We start from the raw sequence: 17,327 nt of genomic DNA on the forward strand, positions 1-17,327 counted from the left end.
CTCAATTAGCAGCCTAATTTCTAGGGTTTTTTCCCTTTTTCATATTCTTGGCTGATCTGATACACACAGCTCCTGGTGTCTTCTAGATATTTTGGGCACTGTCTGCAACACACAGAGATGCTCTTTTCGGATACTTAATTTCAGTTTGTTCTCAATCTATAAATTGGTACAAAGCAACAATTATACACAATCAAGGACTTGCAAGTTTGTCTTCTATGAGAAGAGAGTTCATTACTTACAGTAGGAGAACCTCTTCAGAATAAAAACAGAGTAACAACACTTCATATATGACATTCAGTGAAAAGAAGTTTTAAAAATTCATGCTGTGGGAGACACATTTTGCCACTTACATCTGTTATCATTTTCCCTCTGGTCTTGTTTCTTTCCCTGTGGTTGGCTCGTTTCTGTTTTTGCTGCAGAACACGTTCCCTGGTGGTGCGGTATTCCAGAGCAAATTCGCTAATAATTTTGCAGAACTTATTGATGTTGACTTCACGTATTGCATAGGGAGGATGGCCCATAAATAACAAAAATGAGTGAAACCTGGAAAACAGCGAGTTCATAAAAGCAAAGGGAAAAAACCTTTATTGATGGTTTCTAAGAAAAAAAACCCCACATTTCAGTGAATCCATTTATTACTGTATTAACTCCCATAATTTCTTTTGTGCTACAGAATTTTCATGGATGCTTTGCATAACATTGGCATGTTTTATAATCAAACCCATGAAAGTCTAGTCTATGATAACTTCATCCCAGTCCACTTTCCCAGGCTGATGCAGGAGATAAGACGTTTATGGAACTCCATCTACTTTATATGACTAATTTGGCACGTGAATGACCAATTTCATTTCAGTTATAGAAGAAATATTTATTAAGTTTAAATTCTATTTATTTGTATTAAGCAACTTCAAAGAGGCTGTTGGGGTGCTGGGGGAAGTCTAGACAAGAAGAATGCAGATTTACAGGCTAGCAAACACAAGAAGGAAAGAATTTCTGGTTCACAAAACTGACAATAAAATTATACTATCTACCAAGTACGTTAGTTTGGGATACTCTCAATTCATGGTTTTACTGCTTCTGTGGCATTCAGAGCTTTTGCACTATTTGCAGCTTTTAGTATGGCTTCTATATTGCATGATTTACAATATCGCACTGAGTGTTTAAAAACGTATGGGAATTCCTTTCAACTGCATCTACATCCCTGGTGATAAAATGTACTCCAAATCCTAGAAAGATGCAAGTACATGGATACATATTTTTGGAATTTAGGTAAAAGTTAATATTTTTCTTATTTGTATAATGCATATGATAAACACAACAGGAAACTGGTGAATTCACTTTCCTTCCACTGCAGTTGAGATTTCTGCTTACTTATGGCACAAAACCCAAGTCATTATGAAAACAAAAGAAGAGCTGAATCAACTGCTGAAGTGTATATCCACAAATTTGGGACCATTTAGAATGCAGATCTTAATTTTGTCCACAGCAATTTGGAAATTATTCAGAAGTTGGAAAATCTCTCAAAATTTCATTAATAAGCAGAAACATAGATAAATTACTCAGATGATTACTCAGAATGCTACATTTGTGCATCTGAAACAAAAAGCTCAGGTGTGTTGCAGAATTATCATGAATATGCACATTTCAAAGCACTGCAATTACTCTTAACTCTACTGGATGAAACTAAACCCAAAAGCAAGTCCTAAGGAGAGGAATCTTAATTCTGTCCTCTGCTGCATAGGCATAAAATGCATAGTCGTAGATCTTGCAAATAGGAGTGGTGCTGCCTGTAGAAGAACTCATTGTACAAGACTAGTTTCAACTTCTGCATATGACAAATTTGTCATTAGAACGTCACTTTTTTGCTACAGCCTGTTCTTATTTATCAGACAGTAAGCCAACCCCTCTCAAGAGTATTCCGGGAAGGACAGAAAATACAGCAACTTAACCATATTGCTGCTAGCTTTAGGGGATTAGGAGTTAAAAGACCCGGTTATTGCACCTTGGGAATAAATGATTGCCTGGGTCATTGCTTCTTTTCATAAGAAATATAGAAACTTTCTGGAGTGGGGATCTTTCTTAAATGGTGTCTAAAACAAAGTACGCACCACATATATCCTCGTAACATTACCTGCTGGAATGTGGATTAAACACAAGAACATATTTATGATGTAATAATTTGTTTTTAGCAAGTCTTTTATTATCAAGATATTGCTGTCACCATTCTAATTCTGTACCTGTTAATGATTCTTCTATGAACAATCTTCAGGATTATGATTCTTTCTGCACAGTCTTTAAGGAACTCGGACATTTTTTGCTTTAGAGTTGGCTTCATTTCATGCTTTGCTATAGCCTTAAGGTGATCCCATGATGCCTTGCACCGTCTTTCCATCTGACACAAGTTTTCCTGGAGTTGTTCAAAGTCAACCTGAAAAAAAAAAAAAGGAAAAAAAAAATGTAACACTTTAAGCAAAACCACTTCAGTAGTATCCGTGGATATCTGAAGAATACAATGTATCTATAAGAAAGGGTCAGTGTAGTGGCAGCACAACATTAATTCACATTATTAAGTCCTACTAAATAATTAAGAAATAACTTTCTCTGTCACACTTTGTCTAGACATGACATATTAGTATGGAAAACTGAAAACAAAGAAATACCCATATACATATATATCTGGTTTTAGTCTTGGAGGCCTAACACCTAAAGAAGGGACAATAAAATATTGTGATGTGTTTTTTCCCTTGCTAATAATTTCATGCCTGCACCAGGCAACTGCATGACTCAGTTATTTCTGAGGTAATACAAAACTTTCTCTTTTTCTTAATCCTTTTCTCTACTACTCATAGCTTTTTATACCCTGTTTACTGCTCACTGTTGTACCCAGCCAACACTTCTCCAATTTAGGAAGCACTTGGATCTATTCCCTAGCCATGCCTGACTTGTTAATTGATGATCTACTTCTAATCACAAAATTCACAGGCCAGAATTTTTTAAAGCTCTATTGAAAGTAAGTGTTATTTGGTGATCTCAGCACTAACTTTCACCCTTTGATATACAGTACGAATTTGCTGGCTTGTACCAAGGTCATATATTGGCTTTGAAAGTCTCTCAACAAAGTTAAAATAAGTGACTGTACCCTACAGTAACATTCATCAGGACAGAAGCCAACACATTCCACAGAAGGTGAGAGAGCGCTTCTCCTTTATTCGTCATCCAAAAAAGGTGTTCAAATTGCAATGGTCTACAGAAGACATTCAGGATGTGTTGCTAACAACTGGACAAAGTGCATTAACGACCCAGCCACAGCACACAACAGAAGAAAAAAGTAAAACTACCCAACATGTTCTTGAATTCTGAAGAAAGGAAAAACTTATTTTATAGTACCACTTTACAGCTCAGATGAACTCAAGCTATAAAATACAGATTTAGCTCTCAGATTCTAAACACGTCAGTGTTTGGGATGTTACAGTCCGGTACTCCAGTTAATTCCTTAATGCTAAATGAAAACCAGTGTCCGAGACAGGTTTTAGTTCACTCTTTTTAGTCTCTGCAGCACCCACTGCTGAGACCTGTACTGAGGATAGACATAAGAAATGCATTATTATTAAAAAGCTCCTGGTATTGATTTGATTTGTTTTTGCTGTGATTTATAAAGTGATGAATTTTTCCTCTTCACAAGGAAATAAAAACATCCTTTGATCCATTCTGCTATTCAGAAAAGCCCTGCAGGCGGAGCAGCTGTGGGGTTTTTGTTTTCCTAATATCCATATCAACGCATATGTTTTTTTTAAAAAAATAATCCTTTCCAGGTCAGTATTTTCGTTGTTGATGATAAACACATTGCTGCTTTCTATAGATGGTATATCTAAAACACACATGGGATAAAATACTACCATTCCTATTAAGCAGAAAAAGCCAAGAGGAGGTATTTCTAGGTCTTCCTAGTAAGAATTATCCAACCTGGTTGGGGAAGTCTCTCGGCTACTGCAGCAGACAAATTTAATTTTATGACAGCTTTCACTGAAAACAGAAAGAGTTTTTATCTACCAAAAAGCTCTGAGGTTCAAGCCTGTAGGGGTTCAAGAGCCATCTCTGGAGAGCTGCGTACCTAAGGAGAAAAGATGTGGTAAATTCCCTGCCCCATGAGATCTGCCAACAGCCAGCACATTAACCAGAGTGGGCAGTTTCAGCAGGGACTGGGGATGGCAGGTCTGGCTAATGGATGCACAGGAATCTTTGAGCACCATCACAAATTCAGATCTCTGGGGAAATCCTAAGGAGACCGCAGCAAGGAGAATGCCACCTGAGCTCCCCTGGAATAAATCTCTGTGAAGCACAGGTGGCTCTGCTTGAGCAGGAGTTGCAAACTCCTGGAAGGAGTAAAGCAAGAAATCCAATAGAGGATAATGTGTCAGTGAATTCCCCACATGAGAACTGTCCTGTGCTCACAAGAATGTGACAAGCCTTCACAAAATCTAAAATCTTCTGGCTGCCAGCTCTCCAGAGTTTGATCACTTGTTTGGGGACAGAAAGGAATACACTTACAGAAAAATATCCATGTATGAAATATTAAAAGTAAAAATTTTTCAGGGACAACCACGCACCTGATATTTCATGAAGTGCTATTGCACCAGTGCAAATTTTGCAGGCAGGCACAGAATCCATTGCATTTCAGTCTGCTCTAGGTTTTACATGCAAAGAGTTAAGTGAAGCTTCTTCACATACAATGTACCATACGACATCCCTTTCCTCTATCCAAGGTATAGAAACTGCCTCCCAATAGAGCACCAGAAAACAAAGTTAAGTCTTCAGATCTTTCTGTAAAAACCAAGCAACCAAACAAAAAGACTAGCATTTACCAGCCTGCTGACAAGATTTTTCCTATTAGATCTCACAGAAGTGAGATTTAACTGTTCAGGCTGGATCAGCTCAAAGGGAAAATTCTGAAGTTAAAAATATTTGGACTCTTCTACTGAATATATCAAAACATTCGATAGTTTGCAGCTGTAGAGTACTACCTGTATGACATTTCAAACCACAGAAAACAAGCTTTCCCCTGCTCCCTGCTCCCCTCGCCCCTTTCTCTCCCAACAGCAACAGCACTACAGTGATGCTCTCCAATGGGAAAGTGTAATGTGACAAGCATGGTCACCCTCACTCTATCTCCTCTCTCCTTAATTTACATACCTTGCCCTCATGTTTCCTCTGCTATCCCCTTTTTTCCTTCAGTGTTCATGTTCAGGTAAGAAATTAGCCATAAACTTCATAGCACAGTAAAGCTAAAGATTCACTGACCACTGATCCCCTAACCAGATTCTCCTGAGATTGCAGATACTCGTACACAGGATCCAGGTGATGTTTTTTTCTAGGCTAGTGGAATATAATATCCAGGTTGCGTGCCAGCAATTAGTGTATCTTAAGCTTATCCATCAACGCTCACAAAGACTGGCTTTCCATGGCTATCTGAAATAGCAGTATGTATTATTAACTCTAATTATTAACACCAGAATCCTGTTGAAGTAACATGCTCTTATTCTGCAAACCTTTACATTTTCTAAGTCTTGTAATGTGTTGGAATATTAACAAAGACAGACAACTACTAATTCCCTTAATTATAAGCACCAGATTCTACTGAAAAGCAGGATACTGGGGAATCTGACATCCTCAGATCCTCTTCTCTCTTTGCTATGGAGCCAAACGCATCATGGACATGAAGAAGCTTTTATCAGATTCTAAGCAGCAGCAGTCCAATGACTATGTGACCAACAAGCCTCTCCATTTTATGCACATTTGTATCATTAAAAACCAGGTACTTGCATCAGTGGAAAACGTAACTAAAATACAAATCTATCTGAAAAGCAACAATCTAGAATCACTTTAACTGGGGTTCCCAACCATGAAACCATGTGCACAGTGGTCCAAACCTAGATCTAATATTTGTGCACAGATATTTAAAAGCAGTCACACTGTTTAGCAATATACTTGCAGTTTCCTTTTTTTTTTTTTTTGGTGAATTTAGCTATTATTGTTCTGTTTAGGATGTCTTCTAACACTGGAAGTGTTATATACAAATATAACAGTAACAATGATGGTAAATGATCCCCTAACTATGAGTCCCTGTGATAAGGAGAACCAGAACTTGTGTGGAGTAACAATGACAATTATTCAATCCAATGTTCATAAAGAAAACCTGAAAAGGCATATATAACACTGTATCACATCCCTGCCAACCCACGCAGCATTCCCAAGGGAAGAAGTATTACACTTTTTCATTTATATGTTTATTTCCAACACTTTACTAAAAGAATTAATGCTGCATGATGGTAGAAAGCCACAATTCCTTCCTTTTTTTTTTTCGTTCTTCCTTTCTTGAAAGGAAAGATGCCGTGATTGTTGTCCACAGCGGGAAGGCCATGCTGGGACTAAGGAGGAGTTCAGGTGAGTTTCCCATCACACTGTAGCTCCAGGAGACCTCAGCACAGGAGGTGCTCAGACACGAACCACTGTGGCATTATTTTATAACTATGCTCCACTGAATAAAAGGAAGCAGAAATCTGAAATGGTCATTACAGCTTTCTCCCTGGATAGCTGTTGTGCCCAGCCCCAGGTTTTGGAGGAAGGTGGTAACATACATTCCTCTTCTTCCTCCTCAGCCCAGTTCACGTGTGTGCAAAAGACATGCAGCTTTCTGGTCCTGCTTACCGTTACCTTCTGCTACTATTTTAAAAATGAATGTCTTTTGTTTCCTCAGGCAAAAGAATGAACAGTCTGAGGCTGTTATGCAAAATAAAAATGGCTTTTCTTTCGGATACTGCATAATGTTTATTTACATTTGTAAACCAATTTAGAAAAACCAACTTTCTAAATGCTCCTGGGTTGTATTTGATATGTTCCTCCTTTCTCCTGCCAGGTTCCTCTCCAATCACAACCATGCTAAAAAGCTAAAAAATATTCAGAATTATTTGTTATTTATCTGTGAAATCTCTCGCTTGGCCCACAGTTCCGTCTTCTGAGAAGTGCCTTTGTAGACACTGTTGCATCAGAGTGGAGCAGCCAGAGACAGTCTATCCAAATTGGATTTAAAGACTAGTTTACGTGACACAAAGCCCATAGGGTCAGCCTCATTCGGGAAACCATTGCCGTAAGTCACTAATGGGCAACTTAAAAAAAATCCAATATCTATTTTTCAATTTAATGCACCACCATATTTTGCACAAATGACACTCAGCCCAAGAATAAAACCCTCCAACCACATGCCAGCAATGCCAGCACTCATTTTAATCCCATTATAACATTATTGCTTGCTACTATAGTAACAGATGACTCCGCATGAACAATGACAGACAAAAAAAATTCTACCAGTTTTCTCCCTTCATTGGGCTGAGAGACTTCAATATTGCCCGATACACCCACTGCCCAAATGACTTCTGTTCTCTCTGGTTTTCACTTGACCCAAGAACTACCACCACCACCAAGTGGCTCAGTGTTTACTTCCCTGCCCAACCAGGTTCCACAAACACTGGTCCTTTGAAAGTCTTATTTTCCCCAAGTTCAACTCTATGCTGTACATCAGATATCACCTGCTGTGTATATGAGTTCAAAACGCTCTGATTCATGGAATGCTAGACCATACCCCAGTCATTCAGGCAGGACATGTATCATGGAGCCTTCTGATCTTTGGGTTGGGATGTTATTTCTCTGTGTGGCCACAAGTATCTCATGGCAACACAGGAACTGGACTCTTATTATTTGTTAAGGGAGAGGAAGAGCTGCTTTGAGGTGACACTGGAAATTAAATGGGGTGGCTCAAACCTAAAGGGGCTTCTGCTGTATATTCCCTAGGGCAGCATATACAATTCCAGGTATGCATTGCCATGCAGAGCAAACAACTGTAGCCTTTATGAGATAACAGGTCATTTTTCTTCAGCGTTCCCTCAGCTGGAATATGCTTTACACACACGTTTCCTCTTCCAGCTAAATCCCCTCTAGTCTCTGAGCTAAGCTCCACTACTACTGAGAGTACAAAGCTGTCCTAAAATCAAAGACGCTGCACCTGATTACACTCACGTTTCCTGCCTTGTATATTTACAGTCAGATCTTGAACAGGGTCAAAAATGTCACAACTGGATTGAAGTAAAAAAAAACCAAAAACAAATAAATGAAGGGACACTGGTGAAGCAAGAGGGTTCTGCTTAAAAAGTACTTACTTCTTTTCAAAATCACTGCAAATAACTCAAAGTTCTGTTCTGAAGGCCAGTGAATAACTTGTTATGCATCCTTGTTTGAGTTTTCTATTGCTTGCTACTATATTTATTGTTTATTGCTACAGCTTGTTTCTTTTAGTGGTGAACATATAAAATTCAGACATTTTCTAAGGAAGACCTGGATCTCTGCATTGTTATCCTACCCACAAGGTGCATTAAATAGAAGATTGATGCTTTCACAATGACAAATGTTGCCTTAAATTCACAACAAAATGACAAGTCTTTTATCGCACATCATAGAAAGATATACATGATCACAGACAAAATCTTTCTCTCTTCAAAGTTCAAGATAATTTCTACAGTGGAACACAGCCCAGTCTAAGCTGTTTATAGTTTAGGGTCAGCCCGTTCGCTCTCACATTATTACAGGGATGCGTTCTGGCAGGGAACATGAAATCTTCCTCTTTTCCTGAGCTCGTTCAATGCCAAAGGAAATTCTGAGAATTGCTCCTTGCAAACACACTGTCATCTGAGTGCAGGGACCTTCTTTGGCATATGTTCAAAACTCTGTCTCCTCCAGTATTTCCACACAGGCTTGCTTCATCAAATGTCACAAGAATTATCCCAAGACCAACGTTAGCCCAACTTGCATACTGTTGGTCACACATTTTAAGTGAAGTAGATGCTGGCTCTCAAAAGCAAGCAAATTATAAAGGAAGTTCTGTCCATACATTTCTAATTCTAGGGTAAGAGGTGGCATCCTGCTGAAATAATTTTGGAAATGAAAACACCTGGATCAATCCACTAAATAAAAATTAAAGGGCAGAGATGCTTACTGAGGTATGAGCAGATGAATCTATTCAATTATATACCTCCACTGCATTTTAGTTCCTCAAATGATCTATGATAAACACATTAATACGGGATCTTTTTGCAGATGCTGTATGTCAGTTCGCATGTCTGGGATGAAGAGGAGCCATACCAGCAAGGGGTGATGTGGCTCACTTCAGTTGGTGGTATAGCACCTGTGACACTACTTGCAGTCATTTCACCTGGAAATTATTGAGATATCGCAATGCTGTCAGACATGTGCTAAACTTATTTGCTCTTTCAGACAAAACCTTGAAGTCTCATCTACTGAAGCTCCTTCTCCCTTGCCCCAGTCTGCCCTGCAACCAGCAGTCTCTGCCTTATCCTCCTCTACCTTCACCTTTGCTCCCACTAGCCCATGCCAGGAACTGGGGCAGCTGCAGTAGTCCTTGGAGCTGGCACTACAAGGAATGATACAACCATAAGAAACTTTGCATTCCCCAATCCCTTTTCTCGATGGAACATAATTTGACTTCTGGCATCTATTTTTCTTTGAAATAACACAGGGAAAGTATACTTGAATGATAATTGCACACAAATACTTCCTGTCAAGTGAGACAAGAGAAACCCCACTGAAGCAGCGTGGGAGGCAGCATGATCTTCCCTACTTTTTTTTTTTCCTCTTCTCTCTCTGCTTTCCAGCAGTCCAGGCAGAAGCTACAGCATGCCAGAACGGCACTTCTTTTTCAGCCACCTTCTTTCTCCCCACGCCTCCCTGTCCCTCGGAGGACAGCTGCAGACTTCCTACCCCCCTGCATACATCTTAGTCGCGTTCTAAGTTCTTTCCTACCTGCAATCCTTGCCCCCTTCCCTCCGTTGTTAACATTTCCTGTTGCTTAGTTTTAAAAGGTGCCTGCTTCTCCATTGCCTAGTACCCGCGGCTAATCCAAGTGTCTTGCTGCAGGGGTTAAAAACGAGCCAGAAGTTTGGCATTTTGTAAGTAAATTAAAATTAGGGGGAGAAAGGACAATAACTAGTTTACTCTACAGGGCTGGCCAGCTTTCAGATGCATGGGGAAAAATATTTATGGGGATGAGAAAGAAAATGAACATTTTTAATAAGAATACATTTTTTCTTCACTAACACAGAAGATACTTGTGCTGATACAACCCCTCCTTGCCGTACTGGTATGAAAAATTCTAGGAACAATACTGATTTTAACGGCAGAAATCTAGGGGTCTGCTTCAGTACTAGGTACATCAGTTCTGGTACAACTCCAGTGAAAAAACACCATATGTTAAAAAAAAGGGCAAAAACCAGAAAAGGCAACTGCTTCTAAACATGGTATAACTAAACAATCAGTGTCCCTGCATGACCTTATATATTTTTATACATATGTGAATTCTTTTATTTATCTAGAATTCTATTCTTTTCGTCATTTTTTTCACTCATGTCTGCCTTTTTTTTGCCTTTTGTGACTTCAGTCCTTCAACAAAAGCCACAAGGTTTTTGCAGTAACTATACCGTTTTGTTTCTGGTGTTTCTAACTCTTTCTGGTAAGCCAGCCTGTTTTCTTTATGGTTTTTGTTTTTTTCATGAACTAAGGCTCAGAAAATTCTCATATGATGTGCATCTCAGGGGAAGGGGCATCTCTGTTTATCTACAGGATGGAAATTGTTTAGCCTTTGTGGTTTCTGAAAGATGCTTGTAGACAAAATGGAGCTCAAAATACAGCCTAATCCACAGTGAAATATTACTTCTCCTTTCCTGTCAGCTTTCTTAAACCAAGATTTCGCTTCGTCTGTGAACATTCCCTTGAAGAGGGCAGCTTGGATGGCTTCCACGTCCTAACTCTTTGATTTGTGGCTGCTAAGATCAAGTGGGAATAGAGCTTGTTACAGTAATCCATCAGTGGTATAACACATGCAGGAACATCCCAAGGAGGGAGACCTTGGGCGTCATGGGGAAGGTTAAGGCTATAATTTCTTTTAATGTGATTTTGTCTGGCCTTTTCAGAATTTCATCCGCTTTGGGCAGGGCCACTAGATCAGCAAACCACAGACTGAAAGACTGTACTCAATTTTGTATGCTCTTAGACCTAAAAATTTTTTATAAGTGACAGCATTAGGTTAAGCTTTCCTCCACTTTCTAAGACTGAAAAACAGAAGCAGAAGATTCCCTTGAGAGTACACCATACATGGTGGTGTGGATTTCAGAAAAAAAGGGCTCTTCTCTATTATGGTGATTTTCATTTTAGTGATTAACTTGGTCCCAATATAAAAAAAAAGTGAAATAACTTCTTATCAAAGAGAAGAAGCAGGAAATGAGAAATCAATACAGCGAAATGTTAAGAGATGAAGAAACACTCAAAGAAAAAAACCATTAAAAACCCTAAAACCTTCCAAACGTCAGAAAACAACCTCAGTGAAGGCAATAAAACAGAGCCTAACATAGGCTGTACAAGAGGAAAATTAAGAGAACAGAGATGGAATCCAAAGAGCAAATATCTAAGGATGTAAAACAAAAGCCACAAATTCCTTTATGGTATTAAAAAAAAAAATAAATGTAGGAGGTCCTGGGTCACTGGGGATGAAAGAAACTGAGGAAGACAAAAGTTAGGGAAGGGAAGCAAGATGACTTCTTTTCATCCAACTTCACCACAGAGGACGTTGGGGATAAACCGATTCTGGTACCCGTTTTTATTTTTCTGTATTTTATTTTTTAATAGATGTGAACTAATAGCAAGGTTCAAATACTTGCTAGCAGAAACAAATATGTTGGAGGAGGATGACAGCTTACAAAGCAGTAAACAAGCAGAATACAAGAATTCTGACAGCAATTAAAATAAAGAAATTGAGCCACTGGCTAAAACGAGTGTGCTTTCACTACACCTAGTAACTCAAAGAATCAGAGGACAGCAAAAGTATCACCTGTCTTTACAAAAGCAGCAAGAGTGATTTGAGAAGACTGCAGAGCTCCAAGCTTTTTTACTATACCTGGTAACCTGGCTGAAAGGCTGAATAACAGGAAATTAAATACATGAAAATAATCACTAGACTCTGAATATGTTTATAAAATAGTGGGCAGATAAGCGCAAGTAAAGAAAATTAGACTTTCAAAATCTTTACAAGAGCCTCATGGGAGGCCACCTATGAACTGTGGGGTTAAGAGAACAAAAGAAAAGAAGGAATACATATTGATTCTTATCTGATGACAGGGTTAACAGCAGGTGTCTCTTGGTTTGTACTTTGTATTTCAAAATTATCTGGAAACAAGAAAGCACACCGAGAGGGTGAAATCTACAGATGGCAAGAAATTATTCTGATTAGTCCTGATTTAAGATTATTAGGGATTTGAGAGATAAGCAGTAAATCTGCTTCAGCAGATCATGGTCATTACTGTAGACCATAGCGAAGCGCACACTGCAGGCAGTATCGGACTCCTTTGTGCATTGGGCCGAGTTCTGAATTGCCCGGTCAGCTCAGGAGTCTGCCTGGATGCCCTTGTGAACTTGCCCAAAGACAATGGACGTTAAAAAGATAGCAATAGTCAAAAAACATAATGAAAACCTCAGGACATTTAACAAAAGATAGCATTTATACAGAGAGGCTGGAATACTGTGTTTGCTGTTGTTTAACCCCTTCTAAAATTTAAGATGGAAAAAAAGTGTGGAAATGGTCTCAAAAAAAAAAAAAAAAAGATGTAGAAGGATATTTTAGGCTTACGCAAGGATCTGAGCGGCCTGGTTTAATTTGGCCTTGCACTGAAAAGGGTGATGGACCACATCACCTTCAGAGGTCCTTTCCAGTCTAAGTTACTCTATGAAATAGAGAGATGAAAAAAGTTTTGACTGTTCAATCTATTCAGACAGTAAATCCTGGAACTGGCGAATTCAACAGCAGACAAAATTAGATTATGAATGTGTCCCCTCCACACAAGGTGGCTTTTGGAAGAGAAATAATTCTTCCATTTGATGCATATAATGAGTATAATGGCTCATGAAATAATTTTTTTCCTAGGAGAGATCCTCCTCCTAGAAGCTTCTTATGCTCTCCTCTCAAACAGCTGGTATTGTCCACTGTCTGGATGAAGACACGGGACTAGATGGATATTAGTATCCTCTGCTGCAATTATTTCCATTTTTACATGAGACATGACTCCAAACCAGAATTTTCATATTTGTTACCTCCTGATGATATTGCAGGTTTACTCCATTAATCAAGTAATGTACTGTTTTTGAGGGTCATCCATGAAATCTCACACCCTGAGAGCTCCAAGAGTGAGGCTAGAGTGTTTCTATTATGCCTGCTAGCAGCAGTAATAAATAATCTGTGTATCAGATTGAACCACTGACCAGACCTATGCGTTAGCCAAGGGATTACCACTTTGTAAAAGGAGGTGCTGCCACAAGTTTCCTTTATTTCCATTTATCTTCCCTAACTTCTAATAATCAAAATTATTGTCAGGAAGAGGACAGAAAAGGAGTTAAACAAAATATTTCAAGGGCATTTTCATTCTGGAAATCATTTCATTACCAAAAAAGTTCATTCCTTCCATTGACCTTAAAATACAGTCAGGCATCTGCCTTAAAAAAGAGATTCCCCCCAAACCACAGAATAAATACATTTGAAGATACTGGTCAAATAAAGTTTTAACCTGAAAATAGCTCCTAATAGTTATATACATTATATGATAATTATTATTTTATAGTACTTTATATTATATAATGATCTACTATATTACATTATATAACAGTTAGATACATCAAAAATGTATATAACATTGAAATGGCAGTCATAACATGGCTGCTTATTAGTGCATTGATGAGGAAACCACCTGATAGACTGAGATAAAGCTCAGAAGAGAGTACTGGCATCTTTGAAATTCATCAGGAATGACACAACAAATCCACATTCATAAAACGTGCTGTGACCAGGGAGGAACAAAATCAAAGAATAAAATAAAATCTTAAATACTTCAGTTTAAAGAGGGTTTTTAAAAACTTATGTATATTTAGCCAGTAGACATACCTTGGCTGACCTAGTGATGGCCCCGATCTCTGAATAAAGATCAGTGCTGTCTGGGAACTTTTCCACTACCATAGTGCAGACGTGGTGCAGGAGGGACTGCTTGTGCACTGTGTCCTTGACTTCTGGAACCTTCTCGAGGTAGCTCAACTCAAAAGCTTTGGCCTGTAAGGGGAAAAAACGGAAGAAATTTAAAAGAAAAATGTTACTCCTTCCCATGCAGGTTAGCAGACAAAAATGATTATCAAGTAGGGGCAGAGGGGAAGAAGAATCCTGCCGAAGAAACTTATTGCTTTTATTTGTTTTTAACTTGCTGAAGAGCAGGCCTAAAATCACTCCACCTGCAGTGTAATGACTCATGACACAGTTCTCACAATTTGAATGGGGGGCATCAACACTAAACTCAAACTCAAGGGAGTTACACCAGAAGAGTGCCAAGCTCCACATTTCTTTCAGGTTATGCTGAAAGAGGCAGAAAGCACCCTGACACACAAGAAAAAAAAAAGAGTAGGTTCTGTTTTCTAAATTATTTTTCTGATACAAAATAAATGCTGTGTTGCAACTGCCATAATAGTTTTCACTTCTGTTTTTTGAAGGAAAAAGTTGCAGGGAAAATAACTGGGACATCAGGCTTACGTTGGTTCCATTCAGAAAGTTCCCAATGGCTAGTAGAGTAGAAAGGATAAATCCCAAAGTTTTATTGTGCTCCAGTTGGTCCATTCCTTCTTTCAGGTCTAGAAGTGGTTCTGCAACTTCCTGCCATGAGAACAGAAACAAGAAAGTGAAGGCTGCAGTTGGCTATAGCTGCTTCAAGTTTTTAATTCTATGGTTTAGATTAATTACTGCAAACAATTCCTGAACTGGCGTCTTGCAGAGTGCAAACTGGCCATGTGTGCTGGCTTTCTTCCATGTTTCAGCTAATAAATCACACGCAAGGACAGCAAAAAAATACATTAAATACTTTCCTAATGTTGCTTCTTTATGCATGCAATTGCCTTACTTGTCCCGGGGATTATTCTGTGATTTCAAACAGGAGAGAGAGAGTCAGAGAAGGGGCTGCTGCATTTGAGTTAGATGCATGAATGCCCCCTTGCCCCAACTGATAAAAAAAAGCTCCTTATAACTATTTTTTTCAATCTTTGAAAAACAAACAAAAAAGAAGTTAGAACCCTGGCTGACTTCACATTTGTAGCCTGACCCTAAAGCTTCCTTCAAATGATGGCTACCTCTGAGGTTTAGAGACGGTTTTGTGCTTGTGTGACTTTAAAACTGAAAAAAAAAAAACCCAACCCACTGCAAACATCAAGCTTTACAAGTGTTCTTATTTTAATCTTTTAACTTAATGCATCTTCCATCCACACATGTTATCTGAGTATAGGTATGTAAACTGATAAGGCTTGAAAACATAAATTTTGTTCCATTACCTCGGGAAGTGAACTACACCACAGAGTTCAAAGGAAGAAAGCGAGGGTAATTGAGTTGACAGAGCTTATTTCTATGTCTTTGTGTGAGGCCCAGGGTTATTTATTTTGTAGGAACAGTAACAGTTCACATTGTTTCTATCTCCAAATGCCATCCATCCTAAGCATCCGTGAGCACCATTCTTCTCCCAAATTATTACACCCTTTATGAGCCAAGAAGCCAAAATTAAGCTGTTATTTTAGACCACAAGGCAAAATAGCTGAGAACTTCACTTTCTTGGAGAAATACAATGGGTCATTCAACAACTGTAGTGATATTTTACCATAAATAAGAGCACAAAGATGAAGGAAACATACATTTCTAGTCACTACAGAACAATTCATTTCTCGAAAGGAAAAGAATATAGCAAATTCGAGACACATTAAGAGATGGCACAGTGAGAAAGTAATTTATACATCAGAGGAGAGGGGCTAAATAATCCAAGCCTTTATCAAGTTAAGCTAAAATCAATAAACTACTGCACAGAATTATTTGAATTGCTTTAGAGTCAGGGTTGATTTAGTCTGCTTTGTTGCATTATGGGGATGAATCAAACGGCTCTGCATTTGCTGTAAACACAGGCTTTTGAACTATTTTATTTGCATCAATTTGCAACCCAGTAAAAAATTACTCCTAAAAGGTTAATTTAAAACATTCTGAAGTTGAAGAACAAGGTAGCATAATATGCTTCCAAAGCAGACCATACTGTAGCCCTTCATTTAGCTATTTACATGCAAGTTATCCAAGCTTAGACTTTCTTGCATAGAGTACACATTTATAACTACTCTTTATTTTTTATTTTATTGTAGCATTAAAAACAATAAAAAACAGTGCCCCAGATACTGTATAATCAGATTAAATACCCATTCTTGCTCCCTGTAAAGCTCACTTCTACCTAAAGAGGGCAGATACGTAATGCAGAGCTACCTCATATCCTTAGATACAACCTAAAAATTATGCTTGAAAGAAATTTGAGGATTGGTCCAGAATTTCTGGCTGTGAGACGTCTGATAATGCTTGGCAAATGTTTGACACACCTGCACAAATGAACTCAACTATATACATGCAATGAATCCAATGGTCCTGGGACAGGGAGGACGTAGCATGCACGGTCTGTACAGCTGATCTGGCGTATGAACTGTTATCAACCTGCAATACCGGTAACAAGTTTAGCTGACTGCACCTATACAAGCTAACATGCATGCTTTTCTGGGAGGGGTAAAAACTTGGTTGGGATGGAGCTTTGCGATGACCAAAATGTATTTTGCCATACTTGCATTTAATCAAGACTGGCCTGCATAAAGTATCATATACTTTTAAAACAATAGAAAGTATCAGGATCTACTGTAAAACTTAAAAAGCTCTGATGCACTTTTAAATATTTTCAGACAGTTTAAGCATCACTCAAATGTACAATCTTTTAGAACACCTATTTCTCTAGCACACTGTCTCCAGGGAGGCTAGAGTCAGGAATAATCTTTCTGCTCAGAAGAGAAACTGAAGCAAGTCCTTTTCTTTAGCAGTTCTACTTTTCCCATTTCTACCCCTGCTTATATTCATTTACGATCCTTCAAAGTTGTCAGCAATAAGGATGTATTTGCCCAGAGTGACCTTAAGAAAAAAAAAAAAACAAAACGGATTTAGGACAACTAAATATTCTGTTCCTCTTTCTAAGTCCTTTAAAATCCCTTTGAGATAATGAAGTTTGACAGCATCTACATCATAAACAGTTCAGTACAAAGAACTAGCAGTAACACAGCGTAATTTTTCAGAGCAATCAAAAGTCTGAAAATGAAGATTTAAAGTTGAAACTCTACCTCTT

The 17,327-nt window shown here is 38.4% G+C and overlaps 1 protein-coding gene across 10 annotated transcripts in view; it reads right to left on the reverse strand.

Annotated features, from left to right (window-relative positions):
* Positions 1-17,327, reverse strand: part of FHOD3 (formin homology 2 domain containing 3) — a 409,609-nt gene that overhangs the window by 31,094 nt on the left and 361,188 nt on the right. For all 10 annotated transcript variants that reach the window (XM_064443292.1, XM_064443290.1, XM_064443289.1 and 7 more), the window contains 4 exons: positions 14,681-14,800; positions 14,048-14,209; positions 2,238-2,428; positions 351-543 (listed from right to left, as the gene is read on the reverse strand). In XM_064443292.1, the coding sequence (XP_064299362.1) occupies positions 351-543; positions 2,238-2,428; positions 14,048-14,209; positions 14,681-14,800 (666 nt within the window). The remainder of the gene's footprint in view (positions 1-350; positions 544-2,237; positions 2,429-14,047; positions 14,210-14,680; positions 14,801-17,327) is intronic.

The sequence above is a fragment of the Phalacrocorax carbo genome, chromosome 2 (assembly GCF_963921805.1).
Source record: "Phalacrocorax carbo chromosome 2, bPhaCar2.1, whole genome shotgun sequence".
NCBI lineage: Eukaryota > Metazoa > Chordata > Aves > Suliformes > Phalacrocoracidae > Phalacrocorax > Phalacrocorax carbo.